The sequence below is a fragment of the Sinohyriopsis cumingii genome, chromosome 8 (genome assembly GCF_028554795.1).
Source record: "Sinohyriopsis cumingii isolate HCF-2022 chromosome 8, ASM2855479v2, whole genome shotgun sequence".
Classification (NCBI taxonomy): Eukaryota; Metazoa; Mollusca; class Bivalvia; order Unionida; family Unionidae; genus Sinohyriopsis; species Sinohyriopsis cumingii.
The window spans coordinates 86,596,876-86,623,465 of NC_142968.1; the positions used below are offsets into that span (position 1 = coordinate 86,596,876).

General features: G+C 34.5%; 1 protein-coding gene across 1 annotated transcript; it reads right to left on the reverse strand.

Annotated features, from left to right (window-relative positions):
• Nucleotides 1-354: 354 nt before the first annotated feature.
• LOC149794070 (cysteine dioxygenase type 1-like) lies at nucleotides 355-25,087 on the reverse strand. The gene is made up of 4 exons (XM_089968017.1): nucleotides 24,570-25,087; nucleotides 22,366-22,622; nucleotides 5,914-6,083; nucleotides 355-2,340 (listed from the first exon to the last, which is right to left on the reverse strand). Exons 1-4 carry the CDS (start codon nucleotides 24,821-24,823, stop codon nucleotides 2,302-2,304), a joined length of 720 nt encoding a protein of 239 aa, XP_089824143.1. The 5' UTR covers nucleotides 24,824-25,087; the 3' UTR covers nucleotides 355-2,301.
• Nucleotides 25,088-26,590: the final 1,503 nt, after the last annotated feature.

Genomic DNA, 26,590 nt, shown 5'->3' on the forward strand with positions numbered 1-26,590 from the left:
CCCACCCCCACACACGTATTTATACGGCTATGACAGCATCATCAAAAGAGGACCAAGTCACCCATAAAAACAATATCTGACGAATTTTTTCTGGCACATCTTTTGATAATTACATTTTTTGTTTCCATTGATGTATTATTGAGTCATATTTTCCTCATATAAGTGTTTGTATCTCGTATCAATATTTAGTTGTTTTTCTTTGGCTACATAACATTCCATGCTCTTTTGCAAGCTTTATTCACTACTGATACGTGTGTCCATAGTATTAAAATAGTGCCGATTAATGTGCAGTGCTCAAGTTTCATTTGTAAATTGAACATCATGTAAAATATGAAACAAAACAAAATAATGTCATTGTTTCAGTTGTATTATTTCTTTAATATAACAGTATAATTAATATGCATATTATTAAGTATATAATAAAAAGGTTATTGACTGAGTATTTAAAAATATTGGTCCCTCATTCATGTTGCATAGGATAACCTTGCAAGCTCAGGCATCCTTTGCCACATGTACCTGGGAACAATATTTTTTTTATATAGCAACCCAGTATCGTTGCAATGCATAAATGTAGATCTCAATTCCAAAGGGGGTGTGTGTGTGTGTGTGATTTGGATTTTTAATGTAGCATTAACAATTTTTCAGTAATGTCACTATGATCTCTGCAGTGTGGCAGTTTATAGTGATGTCTAGAACTGGAGCATCATGCCGCAAAAATGTAGCATGATGCCCCACACAGTCACATTATCCTGACACCAGGCCGACCAGTCCTAGCACTAACCTCTTAATGCTGAGTGCCAAGCGAGGCAGCTGTTAGTACCATTTTTGTAAGTCTTTGGTATGACTTGGCCGGGGATCAAACTTATGACCTTCCCCATCAGAGGTGGACACTCAAACCACTAGGCCACCGGAGCGGTAAATTCCAAAGGTAACTAACATGTTTAAATAATCATTGACAGACTAATGCAAAAAAGCTGATTCAGAAGTACTTTTCTGCAATTTTATTGTGCCACTGCAGATCATTTCCTGTGCTGACAAAAACAGAAGTTGAAATCACTATATGACACCTGCATTAACTTCAAACCCTAATAATGACTGTCATCCACTTTCAAAGGGGTTTTAAAGACAAGAACTTTGGTGTATTTTTGGATTTGGATTTTGGATTTTTTTTAAATGAAGCTTTACAAAATTTTCAGTCATATCACAAAGACATCTACAGAAAAACAATTTATAGTGATGTCTAGCAATGGGGCATCATGCCGTATGATGTCCAACCCAGTCACATTATCCTGACACCAGGCTGACCAGTCCTAACACTAAGCTCTTAAGGCTGTGCGCCAAGTGTGGCAGCTGTTAGTACCATTTTTATAAGTCTTTGGTATGACTTAGCCAGGGTTCAAACCCTAGACCTCCCACATCTGAGGAAGATGCTCTAACCACAATGCCACCAGAGAAGTCTGTGTATTTTTGTTTTTAATATCTGTGTGAGTATGGGCACTCTTAAGTATGTTATGTGTTTGGTGATGATATCTGATATAACTAACTCTACTAGCTAATTTTTGTACTGAATGCAAATGTTATTTTACTTTTTGAATTTACAACCATTTTCTACAGGCTTATATGAATAGATAACTTTAAATTGTACTATCATGTTTTTTGTGGGGAAGGAGGGGTCACATGAAACCATATGGGACCTCAAAACATATTTTTTGAGTATAACCCACCCACCGCAAACCCCCAAACACTGTCTGGAGGGTTGGCAGGTACGTACAGGATGGACTCATTATTAGATACACTTTATTTCATTCAGCTATTCACTGAAACATAGAAATAGTTCTAATTCTAGATGAATACATATTTATTGTAAAAACAGGTTACAAAGTAGACAAAGGTAAAATTGCATAAAAATAAGCACAAAGGTTAAAAATATAAAAATCATGCTTTTCTTTATCATTTTGGTCCATGTGTATATACATTAACATAAATGTAAAAAAATGGTAAGCATTGAGAATCCAGGAAGTCCTCTCTTATCTCTAGGCTAATTAGGACTCTTTTACACAATTAAACATTGCTTCTTTAGAAATTTACACATAAAAAATATAAAAGCAATTACCTGTTATGTTAATTCTGAAGTAAAAGTTACAAGTTATCAAGAGTAAGTAATGCGTTATATGATACATTTTAATCATTGCAAAGTATAATCTGCAACGGTTACACCAGACTGAAGGTCATCCAATGGCTGCTCTATGTGATACATCTGCTGACCATGGGTAATGCCCGCATAATTCTTTTAGGAAACATTCAGTTATTCTCAGCAACGCTAGTGCCACAATCACCTCCCTGTAAAAAGTTTTAAAAGAATATGCATGAAATATTTATAGAGACATCTCAGCCATAATGTTTCTGACCACTGCGACTTCACAATTTGACTGACCCATACTAAGACATGTACAAAAAAAATCTTGACAGAGGCTGCTTTTGGCATATAATTAATGGTTACTTGCTAAAGTAGTAGTCATACAGGCAATGAAGGCATTCCATATCAATTATTTCAGCAATGGGTATCATTTCAGAAAATCTTATTACAAATACCTTTAAATGACAATTATTCAGTTTACTTCATTCCTTGTCAATCAATATTACTTTAATTATCACAATATAAACGCACTTAGAAACACATAAAGCAAAATCAATGTTCACATACCTAGACATTTTGGGATATGGTGAAGAAATTACGTTTGTTCACATAAAAATCTGACTGAATGTCATGTTATGATGTTACAACAAAAGCACCATACATTCGTAATGTTTAAGGCTCTTGTTTTGACCCAGTTAAGAACTTGGCCACCATTGTAAAAAGTCCATAGCAATCAATAATTTTCATCTCAAAGTTTTGTGATGAAAACTAAGGTGGAGAGCATTCAACGATCAGGAATTAATAGTGTTAAGTATACATTGTAGAACGGGGCCCCGAGTGGCCGAGTGGTCTCAAGCGCTCACCGTTCCAGATCACTGCCATCTCACCTCTGTCTGCGTGGGTTCGAGTCCAAGGCTTGGCTAGCGTGGGTACGTGGGAAAGCCTGCCAGTAGCTTCTCGTGAGTCGGTGGTTCTTCCCTGGGTTTTCCAGGGTTCTTCCTCCACCAGTTATACTGGCCGCCATGTATAGCCTATCTTGTGCTGAAAAATGGCGTTAAACCCTAGAACAACAACAACAACATTGTAGAACAACAATTAATATTTTTTTAAGATCTGTAAATGCACCCACATGTACATGACCATGTTGTCTTACACTTTAAGTATGGTCATAGATGCTTAATTCCTCAACCCCTGCCCTATCAGATTACCAGATGATACAAGTGCTATCAAAAAATCATTGTTATGAATGCTGACTGCAACTCTTTGCTCATGAGCAAGTTACTACAGGTACTAATACAAATGCATCCCCCACCCCCACTTGCAATTCCTGTCAAATCAACCAAGAGCAGTACCCCAGATGTAAAGACAAAATCATATACATGTAATTCTAACTAAAAACTCTGAATATGCATTGCAAAATTTGCACCCACAATAATTAATCTGTCACAACCTCGCATATCTGTTCCAAAGAAAATTACTCTGCATATGAAAATCTAAAAGGACAAGTGGTTAGGTTTGGTGAAAGAGATAATTATCAAGCTCTTAAATAATCAGAAGGAAATAGAGCAAACAAAATTAAAAACATAGCACTGGAAACCAATGGTGCTATTTAGGACATCTACTGTGAATTGATTGTGACTAGTTATCCTGCCATTTCAAACTGTACAGAGCCAGGAGCAATTAGCAGCCATAAACCATCTAGATGATAATGTGAAATACTGGAAATTAAACTCATTTTGAGGCTTCATCATTATCAAGGTGCCTGCCAAATCTGAATGAAATAAAACAATTGTTGGTAATGTAATACTGCACAAACCAAAGTCTGCAGAAGAGACATAATTAATGTAATGGATGTCATGGAATACTTGAAAGTGAACTGGTTTGATGACTCATCAATATAAAACAACAAACCAAATTTGGTTAGAATCCAATAAACCTTGTTAAAGTTATCCTTTGAAATAAAAATTTAACTCTTGTAAATGATGTTGTGGAATGCTGGAAATCGAAATTATTCAAGGTCTCATCAACATAATGCTGGAAAGTTTGTAAAAATCCAGCAATATCCAGTAAAGTTATCTTGCCATAAGCAAATTGCTGAGGGATGAATTGACCGATGGACATGACCTTTGACCTTTGTCTGCTTGGATTCTTTCGCAGATTGATCCGCAATGATTCTCAATAGTGTACATAGATTCTAAAGTTTTTGAGAAGTCATTTAAAGGTTTTCTGCTTTCACTAATGGTGGCCACATTTAATGGTTGATCAACATCATTTGAACAAATCTGAAAGACATTCATGCTAGTATGCTTTCTATTAAATCAAATTCTGTCATGTTTTTGTCCCCACAGAAATTAAAATTTTTTTTTTTTTACTAGTGATGGCCTTGGTACCAGTGCTTTCTGCCAAATTCATTTAAATTATGTTTGGTGTTTTTTGCGCAGTTATTTTATGGTTGTTCTATTTTTTTTAAAACAGTACATGTAGCCATATTTGATTGTGGATTCGCATCATTTGAACAAGTCTGAACGAGTTTCATGCTAGAATGCCTTCCATAAAATTTAGTGAAATTCTGCTGTTTATTGCAAGGTTGTTTAAATGATTTTCAATTTTTAGTACAGCAACCACATTTGCTGGTTGACTGACAACCTTGTGTTTAGTCCTAAACAGTAATGGCCCAGTCATGCGGCTGAATATACATGTACACAGCTATAAACTAGCTAAATTCTTACTGCATGTATACTGTAAGGAACTGGCCATTTATTTTATGGGGCTAAATAGTTCTTTCCGACTGAGCATTTTTATTCTTTCATTCATCACAAGATAAGTTTTTTTCATGTAAAGTAAGGAATGGCATAGTATGTATTCAATCTCATAACTGGACCTTTAGTGCTTAAGGACTAAATGGGTGGTTCATATGTAAGTGTAAATTCAGTGTTTTCTGTTTTGTTTTAAAACAGAAGCTGCTATTGTCTGTCTTATGATTACTTTTAATGTTTAAACAGTAGAATATACACTCAATGATCCAAACAATCTAATCTGTACAGCTTAAAATTGATTTCAGCATGTTAAGTGAAACCACATCCAAGATTTTTTTAATGTTATTTATTGTATTACCTAATTTTACCAGTGTTTGTCAGGATCAGAACCATGCATATCTAGTTTGCATCAGCATTTGCTAGCAGAATTGTTACCAACTGTATCAAACCAAACTTCAATAGCATGGCAATCCACATAATCGAGTGATACCTTGGTGATTTTCAATGCAAAATCAACATAACTGATTGTAAATTTCTCTATACATGTACATGTCAGCACAGTTCAGTGCTTTTGTCACTTGTGCCAAAATGGTGGATTTTTCCAGCCCCAGTGTTGACCTGTTTGATGAAGCATTGATTTCTTTTATCTATTTTCGAACAGAGCCTATCTTCTGTAGATTTTGCCATAAGTTTTGGTGCCATTTGTGAAAACATTTTGCGAAATTTAAACTGATGCCAAAAATAACCATTTCTAGATTGTCTGTCTGTAATTATAGTATGTGGTTCAAGGACTAGCCTTGTCTGGTCCTTGAACCTATGTTTTCCAGTTTTAGTCTATTTTTCATATGCTTGACTCTCAGTCTGGTCAGTCTGGGGAGAAATTTACCCCTGGACTTCTTTGTGTTCAAAATCCTAGAGAGAACAAGTGACTACCCTGATAAGTCAGCACAGGTGCTAAGAACAGTCTAAAGAAAAAGAACATGAGAACATTTTGAATTAGGAAAAAGTCCATAAACATACAAATGGTGTTCTCTTGCCAAACTTGCTCCAGAAGGTCATCTTGGATACAGTACTGTGGCCAGTCATTTTGTCAAAGCAGTAGCACTCTTGGAAAGGAGGTGAATACAGGTGCAAGGTCACTGTCTTCTCTGTATGACTGGGATTCTCAATTCTGTGCAAGCCAATGCTATCTGAAAAGTAACAAATTAAAAGTTCATGCAAATTGATACTAAAATATATTTCCCTCCCTGAATGCAAAGCAAGGAAAAGACAAGAAATGTGAACACAGATGCCTCAATTCTGTGGCTTAAAACAGGCCTCAACGCAAACCTTTACTGAAGAAATGGACAGAGAAGTGGACAAGGGTAACATGCATTTCCAGGGAAAGCTTGAGGATGGTGTGATTTGACTATGAACACTGCAGTTACTCTCTGTTGATGATGTTTATGGATTTATTTCAAAATTTGTTCATATACAATGGATGGGATTCAGGAGTGCAATGAATGGGATTCAGAAGCATAAGTACACATGCAACAGTCATATTTAAATACGTAGGACCTTGCACAAATTAACTGTTAGTAAATTTCAACCTGTACTGGTACATAAATTTTGTTTGTTCATTTGCTTGTTTTATCAATGATATGCTTAAACTGCCACTGTAGTAAAGAAAGTATTAATGGCAAACACAGTTGACAGATCTAATCTGATTTGGACTTCCTTTGGTAGTACAGACTACATGTGTTTGCAGGTACCACCATCACCATCATTAAATTGAAACATATCCAGGTCCCAGTGTTGAACCCTGAATACCATTGGGAGGGGACATTATGCACACATGTCCTCAAACTTTCGGGGCACACATAAAACTCAAAGTGCCAATGAAGAATAACTGGTAGAACTTAAATTTGTAATGCACAAGTACTGGCATTAAAAAAATATGAAATAATTTAAATAACTCTGAAGGTCTGCTGCCTCAACTTTTGTAGTCTGCATTGTACTATCATCTTTTCAGTGAATGTTTTGGAATTTTTATATCTTGTATTTTACCTGGCTAATGCATACCTTACTTTAGTTTGAATTCTATGAGTTGGAGAAATTTTAAATAAACTTGTCATCTAAATCTTTTTCACATAGTCACATTGACTTAATACTCGCTGATTGAAAACTATGACAAGGCCAATATTTCCAATATTAAACTGGAGGAAAATATTGGTGATAGCAAACAAGATAACTACAGATTCAACAGATTTATTTCAATATTTGCTTCTGATTTTCTGAAATGAAACACCGATACTTAAATGTCTGAAAATCACCACCGATATCAACCGTATCATGCATGAACTTGCAATATAATTAAATATTCACTAGACAGTGTAATCTCTCAAAAGCAGAACTACGTGATTTTTTGTTTACATATGCATTCTGTAATCATATATGGGTTTGTCAGGTAAATCAATATTAGATATAGGACACATGGTACTAATAACATGAAGAATGGAACCAGTCTTGATATGGGTGAACATAAAATAGAGTATATATGGGGGTTAAGCTGGCCAGGATTGGTTGATAATAAAAAATAAGATTTTAGTAAAAGAATCTTTTCACAGTTTATCCAAGATGTAACTGTAAAAGTGGAGACAAAGTGTTATTGATGGAATTTCAGTCCTTTTACATAACTGAGTTTGGAAAATTCATTACTAAAACTAGCACCCAACTTGAGAGATTGAAATTGAAATTGAAAACACATTTCAAACACATACACGTTGATCAAGAAATGCAGCTGCTCATATGGTTTTCTCTACTGAGAGTCTTGCACCAAGGATACGTCTATACATATAAACATGATTTTGATCAGGATGGAGCATTTTGAAATTTTAAAAAAAAGATCAGGAAGGAGCATTTTGAAATTTAAAGTTATTTAATTTTTAATATCATGTTGTTTCCTTAAGTTTACTACTGGAGCTGAATTAATACAACAAGTTCTTGAATTGCCCTCTATCAATATTCCGTAGCTCCTGGCTCTGGTATGTATTAACCACCATATAACTCCAGCTATTAATACATGTACCACATAGTACCCTTGCAAAAGGTAACTGATGCAGGTGCATGTAATTTAATAAATAGTGTCATATTTACTATATATGTATTTCAATACGTTTAAAGAAAATCCTTGCTTTTTTCTGGCCACAAATTAACATTTTATGCAGTTTTATGAACAGACTATGTACACACTGATGACCATGCTGACACTGCATTTTCTACTGGTTTCTAATTTGTTCGAACACCAAGAATGATATAACTACATTCTTTTTTAGTTTAAAGGATGTATATTTAACACCTAAAGAATGCATAATAATTGAAGAAACTCTAACATAGACACATGAACTTTGGGGAGAAAAAATTATATGCGATACTTTTTACATAAGAATCTCTTAATGCTGGAATATTTGTGTAACAAAGATGCTGTAGCAACTACTGCAAGCTAAACTAAAAACCTAAAGAAATGAAAACACTTTTGATATTGGTATTCCCATTTCTAAAAATGTAAATTAAAAGACATCAAAATTTACATAAACTGTAAATATGATATACAACTGAAATCTAAAGCAGACATAAATTAAGTTCATCTGATACATATTTAGCTTTTTAAAAATGAAATGAAGTCTTTGCCAAGAAATAAAATCATACTCGATATATGCGATTTTTTTGCAATATCAGCTTTAAATTTCCAGTATGTGACATTTCCTACATATAGCTGATAGTTGTACTCTTATGAACAGACAAATGTTTACTCTCAAACCAAGACACAGGACAATTTTGGAGCAAAATTTTCCAATCAGTTGCAAAATTCTAGTCAGTCCTTGGCCAGTACAATACATTTATATCAATGATATACCATATCACACTGAGTTATCCACCACCAAACTATCTGCAGATGATACAAAATTATATAACACTGCATCAACATACAATGAGATTAGCACTAAATTAAATAAAAATTCTGTAAAAATAAATAACTGGAAGAAACAAAATGGTATGAAAATAAATGTAGCCAAATCAAAAGCCATGATCATAGGTAGTCAAGCAAGAGTAAAAGTTGAGAAAAATGATTTCAAAATTAATGGATATACAACATTCTGAAAAAAAAGCTACATGGCATCATAGAAGACAATATCTTGTGCCGGAAAATACAAGTTGATAAAATCATTAAAAAAGTTAATTCACTGTTGTATCTCTTGAACAGAATAAAATCTTATCTCCCTCAAGAACACAGAAAGATGTTCTACGATGCATATATCATGCCACACCTATAATATTGAGGGTTTTTTTTGTCTGGCGGTAATAGTGGCACAGAAAATCAGGAAATATTACTGAAATTCAAAAAAGAACAGCTAGAGTTATTCTTGATGTTGATTTAGATACACCATCAACAAATCTTTTTCAAACCCTAACATGACTTCCGTTTCTGCAGCGAACTCAAATTTCAGAAAGGTTTACTAGTCTATAAATCCTTACATGGTTTTGCTTTTGATTATCTTAAATGTATTTTAAAATTTGTTAATAATGTACATGTGTATGAACTAAGATCCATCTCAAACAACAATTTATACTTACCTAAACTAAATTCAGAATTTTATAAGAAGAGTTTTGCTTTTTCTGGAGCCAAACTATGAAATTCCATAGCACCTTATTTAAAGTCAGCTGACACATGCTAAGCTTTTAAAAAGCTTCTTAGTCAACATCATTCTACAGAAAAATCATTTGTATGATTTTGTTTAATTCAGTACTACTACTTTTTACAACATTGTACTCACCCATAATGTTTTAGCTATGTTTGCTACTACTATTTGTATGCATCTTGTATATACTCAAACATGAAGCATTGTACCATAGATCAACTGTCGAATTTTTAACAGCAATTGTTGTCTAAAGACACATCATCTTGTAAAAATTGTGCTTTGTGTATATATATATATATATATATATATATATATATATATATATATATATATATATATATATATATATATATATATATTTGTACAAATGTCAATGTAGAAAGGCCTCAAGGAAGACATGTCAGCTGACCAAATGAGCTTCTTTAAATAAAGTCATTATTATTATATCAGATGAAAATTCAAATGCACACACTTTACACTGACAAAATTATCTGCTACTTTTCAGGATAAAATTAATGTTACATGTATATGTAAAACCAAATAATACAGGTATTGTCCACCAATTAAATTATTTCTCCAAATTTTGAATATGTTGACTCTAATGTCAATGTTGGATAAATGCCTCACGTTTAGTTTTCCATGTGTTGTTTAGGAAAACGTGTAGATTCACATCTTATGCATGCACATATTCTTTCTATGGTATCATATTCAGCAAATAAAGAAAAAAATTCATATGAATAAATAATTTATTTCTTTTTAAAGGGGAGCAAAATGTTACCAGAAATATTACAAAAGGTATTTTGACTATATATTCAAATGTCTCACAACAGAACAATGAAGAGGTAACATATATAGTATAATGTCAAGGATTATCAGTGCTTGTTACCAAAAAAAATAAGACACTAACTATTAAGTTACGTGTGCCTGCATAAATTGCGTTTTGTAGAGGCATGTGAGGATTAATAGCTGGAGGTATACAGTAGTTAATACTAGGTGTAAAACCATATACCCCTGCCATGTAAAGATGTGTATATCAAATTTTATGTCCGTTTCATCTTTACAGGGTATGTAAATGTGTTGATGTAATGGTTGTATTTCAAGTGAGCTGCAGTCTTATCATATGCCATACTTGTCCTTGACAAGATATAGAAAAAGTACTTTCAAACAGACTGTCAATCTTGGGTGTCAGTGATATTTATTCAACATTTTAGTCCTATTCAGGCTGCTCAATTTGATCAGGGCCAGACTCAACTTTGCCACCATGACCTTTATTCTGCACTGCACAAATGTTTTTGAAACATTTTATTACAAACTTCAGGTCTTCATTTAAATCTGATTTCAATCCTTTGATATCCTGAAAGCATAAGAAACAGTGCAGTTTCCTCATGCAAAGTAAATCTTATCTAGAATAAGTCTGAGTGTGGGGGTAGAGATGACTAAATAAATAACAAAATCCCTCACATTGTACTTCTTGCAGATGCAAAAAAAACTTCTGCAGTGAAAAAAAAAGAAATTGCTGACAACACCCAAACCTCTTATACAAATTAACAAACTATAACTTGTGCCATTTGGAATATACCTCTCTTTGTCAATTCTGTGCTCATTTTTTTATCCTGTCAGCATGTTCAGTCATTGATAACATACTGGTATATTAGCGTAAAATGAGACATAACAAACTTGTTTCCCATGTACGATTTAATAGCCACTTTTGCACAAACTTTTTCTGTTGCTTTTTCTAGCTTGGACGTCAATATTTCCAGTATGTCATGCAGTGAATACACCAGTAGTTTCTGACGAGTGGGTACTGTTTGAAACAGGACTTAAACAAACAATAGCCATCACCAATCAGAATAAGATGTTACATAATTGTCAGTGTGACACACTGGAAGCATAGCCATCAAATTAGATGTTACATATTTGTCAGCATGACACACTGGAGGCATTGCCATCAAATTAGATGCTACATATTTGTCAGTGTGACACACTGGAGGCATAGCAATCAAATTAGATGCAAGCAGACTTGATATAAAGCAACACTGTAACTTCATGTAATGTGGTTATTAAGTAATCAGTAAAATACTAAAGTCGTACATGGGGAACAAGTCTTAAATGAGTTCTTTATGATGACACGTAACCAGTGGCTGGCTGTGCTGAAGGGATCAAATATTCGCAGAAGATGAATAGGTGCTGTCGATTATTTTCTTTTTTAATGACAGAAATGAATGCTTGTTTCCTGCTATGGCCATCTCAAATGGATGCTCACTTCAAAAAAATGAAAAGGCAAATGACTAGAATATTATTCATGCTGCTGAAGATTGAAATAACGTGTAGAGAGTGAGTATCATTTTGTATCAATTCTTCGCCTCTTGTATTGACATGGATATTTATGGGGAAAAAGTATCAATTATATGCTGATTAATTGTTTCACGCCTAATAAATATGCCAGAGCTAGGAAACAAGGTACGATAACAGAGGGATATGCAACTGCGGTGTCATAGTACCATGGATAGAAACTATCTTAATTTTTGGGGCCTGGCCTAAAGAAAGCATATATGGCTAAAACACGTGGTGACTAGATTAGTAAATTTTTTAGTTAATACAAAGGTCTGTATTTTGTTGCATTACCAGAGTTACTATTAATCATACCTGCAAAAGAAGGCTGAACATGCCATGCTTAGAGCTCTCATCATCTGTATACCATAGCACATCCTTTTATTTATCAAGTCGATATACATGTATTTACTGTTCATATCATGGGTGACTTGTGTTTAGGCTTTTGGCTGTTAGTTAATCTACTGAGCAAGTGTTACTGCAGCTAACTTTACAATATATTGCAGGATAAGTATTAACTCTGCAATTCATAGACAGTACAAGTAAGTGTTATCTTTTAATTAACTTGTCACTTTAATGGATTTTATCTGCCTTAGGTTTCACTCTACAGTTATTAAATACTTATGAAAGAGGGACAGGTTCAAGGAGAAGTTGTGTACACATATAACGAGCACAATTGAGAGAATATTGGTATCCTTTTAAGTTACACTCATGCAATTTTTGTACATGTTCTATTAGGGAAACAATGAGCTGCATAAAGCTAATTGATATGGCTGATCCCAAACACCCAAGAAACAAACTTGGACTATTCCGAAGTACACTAACTTTAACAGTTAATGAAATAGAAAAATTAATTTTGCCAAAATGGACAAGTATAACACGAACTTCTGAAAGTGCAATCAATGAATTATTAAACAGGAAAAAAACTAAACCAAGTTAGCAACTAGTAATGAACAAGAGAAACTGTAGCCTTCCCAGATAATTCACATCTTAAGGCACTCCCAAATTACACCCATCAACAAACACCAAAATAAAGAGAATTAAAAGTCATTTTAACAGTACCTAAAATATAAAAGGTCTATTTTATATTACCAAGAGGACCAGTGAAATTCATTTTCTACAAAAATCAAAAAACCCTTTGCAAGTACAAAACTGTACAATTTTGTTCAAAGCCCATTGTATAATCCTCTTGCATAGCCTTTTATGAATATAACATATCCTGGACTCTTTGCAGCCTTCCATAACATTTTGAATAAATTCCTTATGTTCATAAGCAGCTTCATGGCATTGATTCCCATATTCTTTAATGACATCACTGTCAGATACTGAATATGATTGTAATGATTATTAAAATGATGTGTGAAATGCGAACAAGTCCAGACCTGCATGATATTTACCCCTGTGCTTGGCCAAGATCATAGGTCCCAAAAGTATTACATATATGCCAAAAATTAAATATAAGTAAACATTTTTTATGCACTGGTTGCATACCTTTGAGCTTATATTTAGTGAATATTTATTTCGCTGACCTCATAGAGCATATTTTGACTAGAACGTGACAAGAAAAACACACTGATAAAATTGTGCATATAACTTGGTATCCTCTCTTTGCACAAATTACAAGTGGATATAGGTACAAAAAAGAATAATATTACAGAATATTTCATTTCACAGCATTTTTAATTGAACCTTTTTGTGAAACTTGGACACCATTATCTGCAGAACATAAACAAGATTAACTTTTTTTTTACTAAAAAATTCTGAAAATGTTTTCTTATTTAATCTGATCTGTGCTATTTCCCAGTATTCAATGGTCGGGTATACACACGTGGAAAAACAATATTAATGTTAATTAACCAAACTTTGTTTAAAAACTACATTTGTTACACACATAATTGGATACCAAATACCAAATAATGTGGCAAATAATCAATGAATATTCAAATAAATTAAAATAAAACATTACATGTGATGTTGGAAAATCCATAACTTCATAAAAAAACGTAACTTGAAGCAAAATAAATAAATGGGTGGAGAGAAAATATGTATTTATGTCAAACAGTTCTGCAAATAACGAGATGACAAAGGTAATGACTCTCTGTGTCTTAGTTATTAGCGTAACCAAAACAATAATCCAGAAGATATAGTCAGAGCAACATAGTACTTGCTGCACTTGGTTAAATTTTGCTACATTATGTATAAGTACAGTACCAGAGGTCTCGCTAGGATTTTAGAACTAGGAGTCCAGGACTCCCATTTTGGCGAAAATAGGAGTACCACCATTAAAAGTTGCAGTCCCTTCTTTCCTACAGAATCAACACAGACGTGAGTGCATCTATTTTTAGATGGAGAGGTTTTCATAATGTAATCACTCACTATAATATAGCTTCATTACAACAGTCCATTGACAGGATCACAAATTTATGGTTTATTTATTTGTATACGTACTTGTGGTAATTTTAGGCAAATAAATAGCATCTGATTTGCTGGGTTTTTTTCCCATATTTTCGCAAATGCGTGTCAAGTCAGAAAACAGCTTAGACCTTAAAGTGCATCTCGCGAATTCCACAACATAGCATTGTCCCATATGTTTCTGACCGACATAATTTGCATTTTAAAGTTAAATCTTTAATAAAATAATACCTAGGCTTTGGTGTCAATGATTTGTATATTTTTCTGAAATATATTTGCCCAATGATTTAAGAAAACAGACAATCTAATAAACTGATACATCCCAGACTTAGCAGAGTCCGCCATTATTTCCCGTTAGGCCTACTGGTTCACTTACAGTTTCAAACAAATTTTATCATGAAATAGTGTATAAGAGGCAGTTAATATATATCCAGATCACCGATTCTGATCTTAAAACACAAGTTTGTTTGTTTTATCATCAAAGGATAGCATGCAGGAAATCGATAGTTGCTACCTTACTCAGAAAAGGGTTAATGGTCAATCAGCTATCAAAACATAATGCTTGTGAATGGGCAAGAGTTTGTTTGTCAATGTAATTGATATAAAAAATAGGCCTAGCTACTGACGCCTTGATGAATACATTTCGCTACAACATGATAACTAACTGGGCTAAGGCGAGGGGCATTTAAAAAAAAACATGGTATGGTCAGTCAATGTACCTCTTAAATAATTACAGGTCGAAGTTGTTTTTGCTTTCCTAACAGAAGAAGGCGAAGTTTGCATTTTTAGGCGACTTGTCACCCACTTACGAATGGCATTTTGTCCAAGTCTCAACATGTCTTGATTCTGAGGTCACATGCACTGCTTACTCTGTTACATTCAGAAATGAACACAATAACAAAAGCTAAAGTTGTTTATTTGATGTACTTTTATAAATGACCACATGTACATCTCTGGATCTTTCTGTCTCTGAATTCAATCACTGTAAATATCAGTACATTTTCCCACCTGGACGCCAGTCAAAGCCTTTGAACTTGCCGCCCAGCTATTGCATCGCGTTCTTTTCTATGTACTCTTATAAAATGGCAACATGTATGAACATCAAGGGGTCTTTCAGTCACTAAATTCTGTCATTGTAAATATCAGCACAGCAAACTGATCAACACATTTTCCCACAAAGCAGGTGGCTGAAGCAGGACTGGCAAGTCTTTGAATTTTGCCGCACACTAATTACATGCGTATGGAGGACTCCTGCCTCAGTGATTTTCTGCGTCCCAGATAAAAAACTGGCATCCAAATATGTGTAATTATGTGTTTCCGAGATCTCTGTAGTACCAAAGCCATTACTAAATCATAAGTTAAATGCAGCTCTCATGATGTAAACATAGTTATATGGTATGTTGGTCAGGAAATGAAGCAGCCATTTTCCTGCTATTTTTACCAATTCAACCAAGCCTACATAAATCGACAGTCCTTCTTCAAAAACAGCAATTCTAACATTAAAATACTACAACAAATGGTCTATTTTAACTTTGTTACCTTTGATTCAGACGAAAATTCTGTTACCTCAACAAATCTGGCTCTCCTCTGATTGTGTAACGCATTTGGTTCCGCAAATAAACAACTTTTGGAACTCCATGGACATGAACAATGTGCAAGTGCTTGTGGTAAAATGGCATTATCTGCACATGTTTTAATGATTTAAGGCAGTATAATCTGTTCCAAATATGAAGTGTAAAGAACGATTGAGAGCCACAATAACAGGTCCCCATGTAAACCAATGGATTCCACATGTAACACTGTGGAAAGCGAAATTCAGTACGCTGACAGTATGACTCAATTTCAAAATATGAACCTTTATGACAGGCTGCATCTGTGTAATAAAAATGTTTTAGCATGTTTTATTAGTTTTATGGTCTATCTGTACCAAAGTTGTTTCATACCCAGTAGAAATTGCTTGCTTCGTACCCAAGGTGATGGTCATTTTGTACCCATTATTGTACTTGGTTGAATATACCATACTGCACATTTACTGCTCCCGCTCTAATTACAAACATATCTTTTGTCTAATAAACTGTTCCTGCCATAAAAAAAATATATAAAATTCACGCTGAAAGTAAAAAGAAAAAGAAAACTTTGACCAGATAATTGAATAAGTCATTTCTTTTGCAGTCATTCAAATCAACAAACATTGCCAAGTTTTCTTGGTTTTGTTCAGAAATGACTAACATGGCAGACACAATTACGAATGTTTGGCCACTAAAAGCAACTAGAAATCCTGCAGTCTTTTAATAATTTAATGATGGGTTGAAAACAGATAAACCAGTGTTGCTTAATTTTTAAGTTTGTCACCTCCAATGACCAATACTGGTGTTAATTTCAACTTTTGTCAGCTGTTACTCCTTGGTACTCAAACTGTAGACCAATGTATACTATCCGGACTGACAAGCCATTTTTCTGGAGAATGCCGGCCGCAAAAACATACTCGTGCAAAAGTTCTGTACAATTTCACCGATCACAAGAAGCTCACAAGTTAGTGGCATAACTGAAATTCTCATCTGAAATAACTGAAACTGGCAAATGAAAATTTATTTTCATTGTTTGGCATAATGTTTTAGTTTGCTATCCTCTTAAATATTATGCACATAAATACTTTCACATGGGGTGGAGGTGGGTGGGGGTAAATTTAACCTGGCACTGCATTTTACGTATATTTACTTCTGCATTTTTACATATATTTACTTCTGTATTTTAACCCAATATATTTAATGTTTTAAATAGCTGAATAAACTTAGGCATGCTTGGATTCTGCCAGCAATAAAACATCTATAATGCACCCCGGGTAATATGGCATATATCTGTCACCAGGCAATGCCTGAAATTGAGTATGCAAGAGTCTCAAATAATGTAGAAAATATATCTTTATATAATCTTGGTGGTTATATTTGTACTTAAATGTGTGCAATGAACGACTCTAGTTTTGGGTACAAAATGACTATAACAACAAGTATGAAACGACTCATTTGGGTGCAAAACTACATGGGAACAGAATGACCTGCTTCGGTTTTTATTATCTGTGGGTTATTATTTTCTTCCTGGTGTCTTTGCTGTAATTCTACAGGGCAATAAATAGTACATGGTTTGGTGGACATTAGTTATATGCATCATCAGTATTTCTGGGTCCTACAGTTGCAAACTTTTAAAGGTACATTTTTCTGGCCTTTGATTATGTTATTTTGTTTTTTTTTATCAGTTCATAATGATATATGTTGTTGCTCCTAACTTTGCTAAAATTACATAAAGCTGCTTCAAGGAAAGTGATGATGATGATGTAACAAAATGGCAGTATGAAAATAGTCAAAAGTTCTAATTATTTTGCTCTTATCAAAGGATGCAAAAATTTTGATTGCTGATTGTGCATGCTGGAGGTATTTTAATTATTACTGCATTTATATATCTACATCTGGCTACTCTAAGATAAACTTTTATCATAATTTGTCCACTCCAAAGTCATTCAGTAGCAAAAGTACCCATGATCTCATCTAAGCACCCATACAAATTCCAGTTAAATCAGATGAGCAAAAACTTTGTAATCCAAGCAAACATGTCATGAAATTCATCTATGTGATTAGTGTCACACCAGGCCCAAAGAACATCTCCAAGACCATGTGTGTCACTGCCACAAAATATCATTAACTTGTTACAGCTGTCATAAATTACTTTAGGCACAAGTGCATACAGTTAAGTTAAATAGATCACGTCTGTGTTTTTATGTCGGCCTCATTGAATATTTGTGTGGGATTAACTTAGTTTTCAAGCATCACATCATCGTACACTACAAGATTATTTTCATTTGCATCCATAATGTTAACTGTTATGAGCTGCAGGTTTTGCACTTGTAATATATGGTTGAGTTGGGTCTTAATTAAGACTTGGTTTTAGTTTGGTGCATTTAGTGTATATTACATCCAGACTCATCATTGATCAAGCAGTGATATATATGAAGACAACCATGTATGAAACACCAACAATGCTCCTGCAGCTGGCAGATAATTGATGTGTACATCATGTAAATATTCAGGGTATTCCAGATCAATGTCAAAGATCACTGTTGATATTGTAATCGTTTATTGTTTCTTCATGTCAATGTGTATGGGATCAATCCAGTGAAACCCACCAATCCGCAATGGTTGTATCATTGCCAATCCATAAAGGTTATTAGTATAGAGATGGATGATGGAACTGTTGAGGGCAGCAGGGTCATACCCGTCCATGTTTGGGTTGTTGGAGCCTGCATATCTGTGACTCACTATAGAAATCCCGCCTCAATGACTTCACTCAACTGATGCATATCGATGTCACTGAGCTATTCCATCTCAAGTTTGGTTTACGATAACAACCAATCCCAAGTCATACCCCCTCATGAGAAGTAATATGCAGGAACGAGCTTGTACAAGTGCATGGAAGTGTCACAATATTTCTCAAACACATTAGTGAGCAACAACTCACTGCTATGCAGAAACAGATCGTGACAGTTGATGAGCTTTTTGCAATATCAAGTCATAACAATGGGGAAACCTCTAATTAATAAATCTGTCAATAACTTGTTTCAGTTTTCATATTTTACCAGGGTCAGAAACTGTAATTGCTTTTATCCTAGCCAGCTTGTTTATTTCTGTATCTGTTTGTGCAATCACAGGTGCCCATGTTTTACACACCAGATAATATCCAGAAACAGATCCACATGGCCAGCCAAGTTGATTAAGTGATTTATCTCCAATGCCACATTTAAGATATAGCCAAATGCCTGGAAAAGTATGTAACACTAGCACATGTGTTTTACAGTATTCATTGTGTCATGTTCTGCCACAGGGTTAATATCTTCTGAGGCATACACTTTTGCATTTGCTGCATGCCAATGCCATTGAGCTTTATATATATGGTGAGGTTTATCTAATTGGCCATAAGCACAAGTTTACAGATCATCAATTATCTTGATCTGAAATATTACAAGGTGATCTTGTAAATAAATGGACGCGTTATCTGAATAATCCTTAAGATCACCTTGGCCCAAATAAACTCAAATGATACATCACCGAGCAAGAACTCACATTCTACCATTTGGATCATCAAAGGCTATGATTCTAAATATGCTAGTGCATTTGTATATCTACACTGTAAGATACGTTCCTTGCCTCTCTGGACTTGAAAAGGGGGCTATAAAATCGTGACAATGGCTAAATGGATGACACTTGATTCTTCCAGTTGCTGGAATTATATCTTGTTATAAAAATTCAATGGTATTTTATATAAAAACCTTTGGAGTTCACCAAAAGTAACACAAAACTGTAGATTAACCCTTGTCAAATAATTATCTGTGCCTATTTGAGAATCTTTATAACAAAATTCTTTTGCAGTGCAAAATGAAATATATTTCAGAAAGGAGTCTGCATCAATAACCTCAAATGATCAATCACTGAGTACATGTCAAGTTAGCCAACAGTCTAGTGGTTTTCTGAGCTCATTCATCAATCAGGTGTGGCAAATGTGGCATACTTAGGAAACCTTATATTAAAAAACAGAATAAAAGACACCAAAGGGTTTGTAAGTTCATTACAGATAATATTCTTGGGACATATTTACCACTGAAAATCTCCAACATTTATAACTGCAATTTCATTTTCTTCTAGGGAAATAAATTACTTGTTGAATTTTACAAAACCTTTATGTGTTTTTTTCTCTTTTCTGTTACTTATTTTAAGGTCATAGAGACACAAAAAAAAATTAACAAGGAGAACATTAAAATGGCTCCTTTAAGGGCCATCCATATAATACGACATATGCTGTATTTTCAATATGGCCACTTTTTTCATTCATTATCCAAAATAGCTGACTGTTGTAATGCTATGAAAATGAAGCAAAATTATCAAGATTTTGAAATTTATTACAAAACATGCAAGTTATTTTGTTGCTTTCCGCTCCAGTGGCCTAGTGGTTAGATCATCCGCCTCAGAAGCGGGAGGTCGTGGGTTTGATCCACGGCCGAGTCATACCAAAGACTTACAAAAATGGTACTAACAGCTACCTCACTTGGCTCTCAGCATTAAGAGGTTAGTGTTAGGACTGGTCGGCCTGGTGTCAGGATAATGTGACTGGGTGGGACATCATGCTATGTGTCTGCGGCATGATGCCCTAGTGCTAGACATTACTATAAACTGCCACACTGCAGACATCATAGTGATATGACTGAAAATTTGTAAAAGCTATGTTAAAAATCCTTATCACACACACATTTTGTTGCTTCTATTAATCAAAAAGAAAAGAAGAAACACTTGATGATGCCCACTCTTCTTCTAGCAGTGTTTCCTAACGGAACGTCTGTGTAGTGTACTAGTTATGTAACAGAAAACAGGGAAGTTGCTTGTGTTATAAAAGCATAAAATTTATGTTTTACATTCAACCTGATAATGATATCCATCACTGAAAGTCTAAAGCACAAAGCATCAAAAGAAACAGCCTATTTTACTTGTACAAAATCATAATAAAAAATGAAGAATATCTTAAGCAAACCATAATTGATATTTGACATTTTGTCAAAGTCCAGCGCAGTTCTTTTATAAATGATCTTCTCATTATCATTATCAACAAAAATAAAAAACATCATTATCATCATCTCAGTCATCATGAATACTTTTCTATGAATTAAACACATTTTAGCAAATTAAGCAAATACGTTTAAATAGGGCACTGCTCTTGCTACAGCTGCAGTATATTGTTAATGTTGTGTGTTCATTGTTGAGTTGTATCTTATCCTTGTTTTTCTTTTATCTTACTATTTTTGTTGTTGTGCTCCAGCTTTGATTTTTTTTTTTGTTTTGGTTCAACAATCATGTCTCTGCAGGGAAGAATATGTAAAATTCATGTGGCACAAGTTTAAGCAACTACATGATTGTTATACATAGCACCATTATAATGATGTCATTTGCACATGTTTGATTGGCTTACATGTTATTTCAGCTATCAAAAAGTTTTAGCATGTGCGTAACAACATACATAGCTAGATACATGACAAACAAACAAGGAGACAGCAACAAAGATTTTCCCATGGTTTCAAGCAGACAATGTATAGATCAGTAGATGGAAAGAGCAATTTAACACGAGTATGATAAGCGCACGACAGGAAACAGTCACCCACCAACCTACATGTATGATGATAAGCTGGAAAGTGTCCAGTTCCACCTGATGATGATACCCCCGACCATGATCTAGGTCACTAACTCATCCTGCATCAATTCCATTTTTATTACCTTAACTTTACTCAGCAGTACAACTGGCTGCTTAAACTTTGTAAATATATACATGCATCAATAAAAGGGTCTAAAATCCTTAACAGCCATAACAGTGCAAAGCTGGATTATAATCAAAATGAAAGTCGTTGTAACTGACTAACTGGTCATTTGACATAGAGTGATGAATGCTCAGCCAGTTTGCCTAATCCAATTATGGCATAGCTTTCAGCATACTATGGATATATTTAGTTTTGTGAGAATCAATTTCTTCATAGTTCTTCAAAATGTTCCTCTTTACTTCAATTCATCTAATGAGGAAGGGGTCGTATTGTTTCCAAAAAAGAGTAATTGTCTGCAGAAAAGTTTACGAAAATTGGCAATGTCACAGTATATCCCAAATAAATGATACAATACAGATCCCTGTTTAGAGATAAGAATTCATATCATAAGTTACAACTGCAGTTGTATTTATACATTTCTAATGATCTGTATACAATGATGCAAAGACCAGAGTACATCTAGCATGAACATGAATTCTCCACTGTCTGGTAGACTAAGAAACTCCTTTCTACATGACTAGACAAAGACTGCATCAGCTTTGATCACAAGCTAATGTTGAAGCAAGTTGTTTAATATCTTCCAAAGTGGCTCAATGGATGTGCAGGAAAAGACAGTAAAAGAGATGATATACAGATATGAGCAATATACTGGATGTTATGAAATAAATGTAAATTCCTAATTTGAATTTAGTGTTTACCTACCAGAAATGTAAGCGACCTCATTTGTGTTGAATGTGGATATTTTTCTGCACTCCAAACCATGGTGTCCCGGCTCAGAGGTCAAGTCCTGATGCTGTGATGGCCAGTCATATAGCTCCTCCTTCACACTTCCCTCCAGTACCTTCAGGAAGCAGTGGGCGTTGGCGTGAGAATGTATGCTGCTTCCCTGGTTCTCATTCCAGCATAACAGCATCAGGTTGAATTTACCATTTCCCTCATCCACCAAATTTCTTGTGTATCTGAAAGAATTATTTTTCATGAGAAAATACACATGTGCAACAAGCAAATTCAGTGAAGTTTGAAATAGTGAGGTCAGAAAAGTTCACTACCTTTAAGACATGTTACACTGTGGACTCAGGTATGTAGAATTTACACTGTGTACCATTCTGTGTGTCATGAAAGGTGACCAATGGATGACAGGAGATGCAGTGCATAGTGGTCAGCATGCTGAACCTGCAGCTGATAAAGGGCAGGTTCGAATCCTTCAGGTCAACCAGTCTTAGTTGTTGTGGTGTGTCCATGGGCAAGGCACTTTACTCTGATTGCATTGCCACTAACTAACCTACCTGTATTGTTGCGCCATAGGCTCTATGATAATGCAGAAGAGAAAAAGTAACAGAAAATGTAATTACTGAGCCATGAAATGGATCTAAAAGGCATGACCCCAATGTAGTATGCAACACACCTCCTAGTAGTGATGTACAAGTATACCAGGTTTCATCCCTTAATTTAAAATGGCTCTAAAGTCCTCAAAAACCCAAATATACAAGTATTTATACATTTTCAGTGTGTATATTGGTACAAACATCACATTTATGATTTATATTTGATGCTTATAAAAGAGCTTTGATTTAAGTGATTTTGATAGAAACTATGTACCTAATACAAATTTCTAACACAATTCATGTAATGATGTCACTTTGGCAGATATGATGTATGGCAAACCATATCAAAGTACCAAAAGTATTCATTATTAGATGCTTACGTTAACTTTTAATGATTTAGTTTTGGGGAATTAAAAGAAACAATTCACATTTAATTATTATTAATTTGACTGAATAATCACCTGTTTTGAATGTCAAAAACTTGTCAAGGTTTTTTAAAGCTTTCCAAAAATTTTAAAATAATGAAACAGTTTTTGTTCATATGACAGTAGCTTCTAATATATAAAATCAAGATCAATGATTTCAAACATAATAATCTAATTAACTTGCTGCATTAATTACTTCATGTCAGTTAGAACGTAAACTTTACTGGACTATACAAGAAATCACTCCACTACAGGCAGTAGTGTACTGTCAGTGTAATTATATCAAACTTGCTCATCCACTTACACTTCATCACAGAAATAATCATGAAATAAGAAATGCATTCACTGAAATATACCAATTAACCAATTACCATAAACCAACTGCAAATTCACTATGTATGTGCTTTCAAATAGGCCGAACTGAAAACAAAAAAGTATCTTAGTCACACATTTACATACAAAGAGCCTATATTATACCAGGTTTATGATTCTCTAGTGAAGCTTATTTCAAGGTTCAGGTTTGGATTTTTTAAGCAGAAATTGTTATAGTTCACATATTAATTTTTCATTTCCTTTGTCCTGGTTTTTGTCTTTTAGTCCATAGATCTGTTTGGTCTTCAAAAAAATTTGTGCAACCTATCACTTCTTTGTAATGGATTTAAATTAATTACATGAAGTACCAGTGATGATCAATGAAATATGGTTAGCACAACTGAAAACAATAAAGCATATATCAGAACTATACACCAAAAACATGCAACTATATATCATGTCTAGCTAAAATCTCACTCAGTCTCATTCTTAAATCTGTTATTTTATATTTAGCTTGGAATGATTCGCCATGTATCATACCCCTCCAATCTGGTACAATCGAGCATGACCAAGTGACAAAATTACATGAATTATGCTAGAAAGTGTATTTTGCTTTTGATTATTATTAGAACTAATAAAGATCACAATTTCAGAGTGTACACCAAAATTATGTTGGTCAATAACAACTGCGCCGAACAAAATGTAACCCAACATATTGTCTTTAAATCTCCGTAAGTAGAACCCCCCCCCCCCCGCATTATCAAATGAACGGAGGAATCTCTCTGTAACTTGTAAATTTCTCTCGTTTTGCCTTGATTCCATCTGGGAGTCCTACAGCACCTACCTGTGTTGATCAAACTTCGCAAATTTCCTCCATTCTTTCGGATTACTTTTATACATGGTCATCAGGGTTTGCACATACTCAACATTGACACTGTCAAGGGCGAATATTTGGTTCAATTCCGAAATCAAATCAGTTAAAGATTCTGGAACTTGAATAGACGCAACATCACAATATTTTTCATCCAATTTCTCTGTTTTCTTCCCTATCTGTATGCATTTGTTACAGTTGCTCCGGTAATTCTCAACCACTTCCATGTTTTGTTTGATCAGCGATGCAATCGTCCTTTCACAGCTAGGTCTATATCGGCAACAGATGTGATCCGGACCGGAACTACCTGGGCCTTATCCATCACACACAACAAAAAGCAGCCGACATGGGCTTTCGGATTATCCTCGTCTATTTTCGATGTTTTTCGATGTTGGGGCAGATTCATAAAATTCTAGTCTGACTATACATCCTCGTTTGTTTGTACCCCCCTACCGACTGCAATAGTGAAAACGTTTAATGTGATAAAAAATGCACATAACTAGTCAACTGAATCACTGATTTATAATTTCTAACTGATTATCACAAGAATGCGGCAATATCTGCAACTTTCATGGTTGACGGACTTTCTATACTAACACAGCACCATACTGCGTACACGATAGACTAGTTTATTTCCATGAGACAGCATAATGACGTAGTTCATCCTGTTCGGCAACTGCCGAAAATTACATGAAGTTGAGAGTTTGGAATTATATTCCTTTGCACACATGAACATAGAAATTAAACCGCTTGTTAAATTCACGTGAAAGGCAAATTTGTTTTTGTTATCTTTACCTTTGCTTGATTCGACATTGTAAATATTGAAAGCAGACGACTTATGTATATACATCTGTAGTACCACACACACCCCTTTGCTAAACATGGACTTGTCCAAGAACTGGAAATGGATCGCGAACATGTTCGTCTATTGTATTTAAAACTTCCGTTAAGCATGAAACGCGCAGAAGATAACGGTGTTAGGGCCATCTACTCAAAGTCAGATTAGAAATTATAAATCAATGAATGAATTGACTAAGTTCTTTCACCTTTTATCCCTTAAAGTTTTCCATTATTGAAATCGTTTGGGGTACAAACAAACGGGTTGGTATAGTCAAACTTTTTATAGTGTTGAAAAGAACACTCATTTCAACAGTCAACGGGTTCTTATTTTTTAAGGTTATTCCAGCAGCTTTATAATATATAAAAAACAACAAACAAACAAAAATAATAAACTGAAACTATTGCTCACGTGTCTGTCATTGATAATATTTCATCAAATTAGTCTGACGTTTATTAATGCATGACGCAATAACATGGGCTTGGGGGCACTTATCCAAGTTTTCTTTCGTTTCCTTTTTTTTTTTTTAATCATAACATGCAAAAGGAAAAAGAGGGAGGATTCTCCGATTGAGATCAAGACGAAATCTTGTTCCTGGCCTCTTTCCACTCCGTTACTCGTCAGTAGTGAATAGGGACACCCTAGGGACAATGGGACTTACCATTAAAAAACACCTTGGGACACTCTGGGGACAATGGAAATTTAACATGGCAGAAATTGCTGGGACACTCTAGGGACAAGGGGAATTAACATGGGGAATAGAGTGTGGGTCAGTCTAGGGACAAGGGAAATTTAACATGGAAGAAAAAAAAAGCAATTCTAGGGACAAGGGGAATTGAACATGGGATCTTTTAAAAAAAAAAAAATAAAATAAAATAAAAATAAAAAAAAAGATAAAAAAAAAAATGGGGTAGGCAATTGAAATTCTATCTCTTTTCGAGAAACGTGGGTGGCCCTGAAAAGGGCCTTTGGGTTTATGTTAATATGCCCTTAACATAAAGGGCATCTGCGGCATCTTCTTGTCCTCAAGCTGCGTCTTACTGCAGGGCCATAAGTCAGAGTCCTCTTTAGGCATCCTTGTCTTTCCACATAGACTCTTCTTATCCACAGACTGGTGTCTGACTTGTGGACAACTGTCCACTTGGATCGGACATAC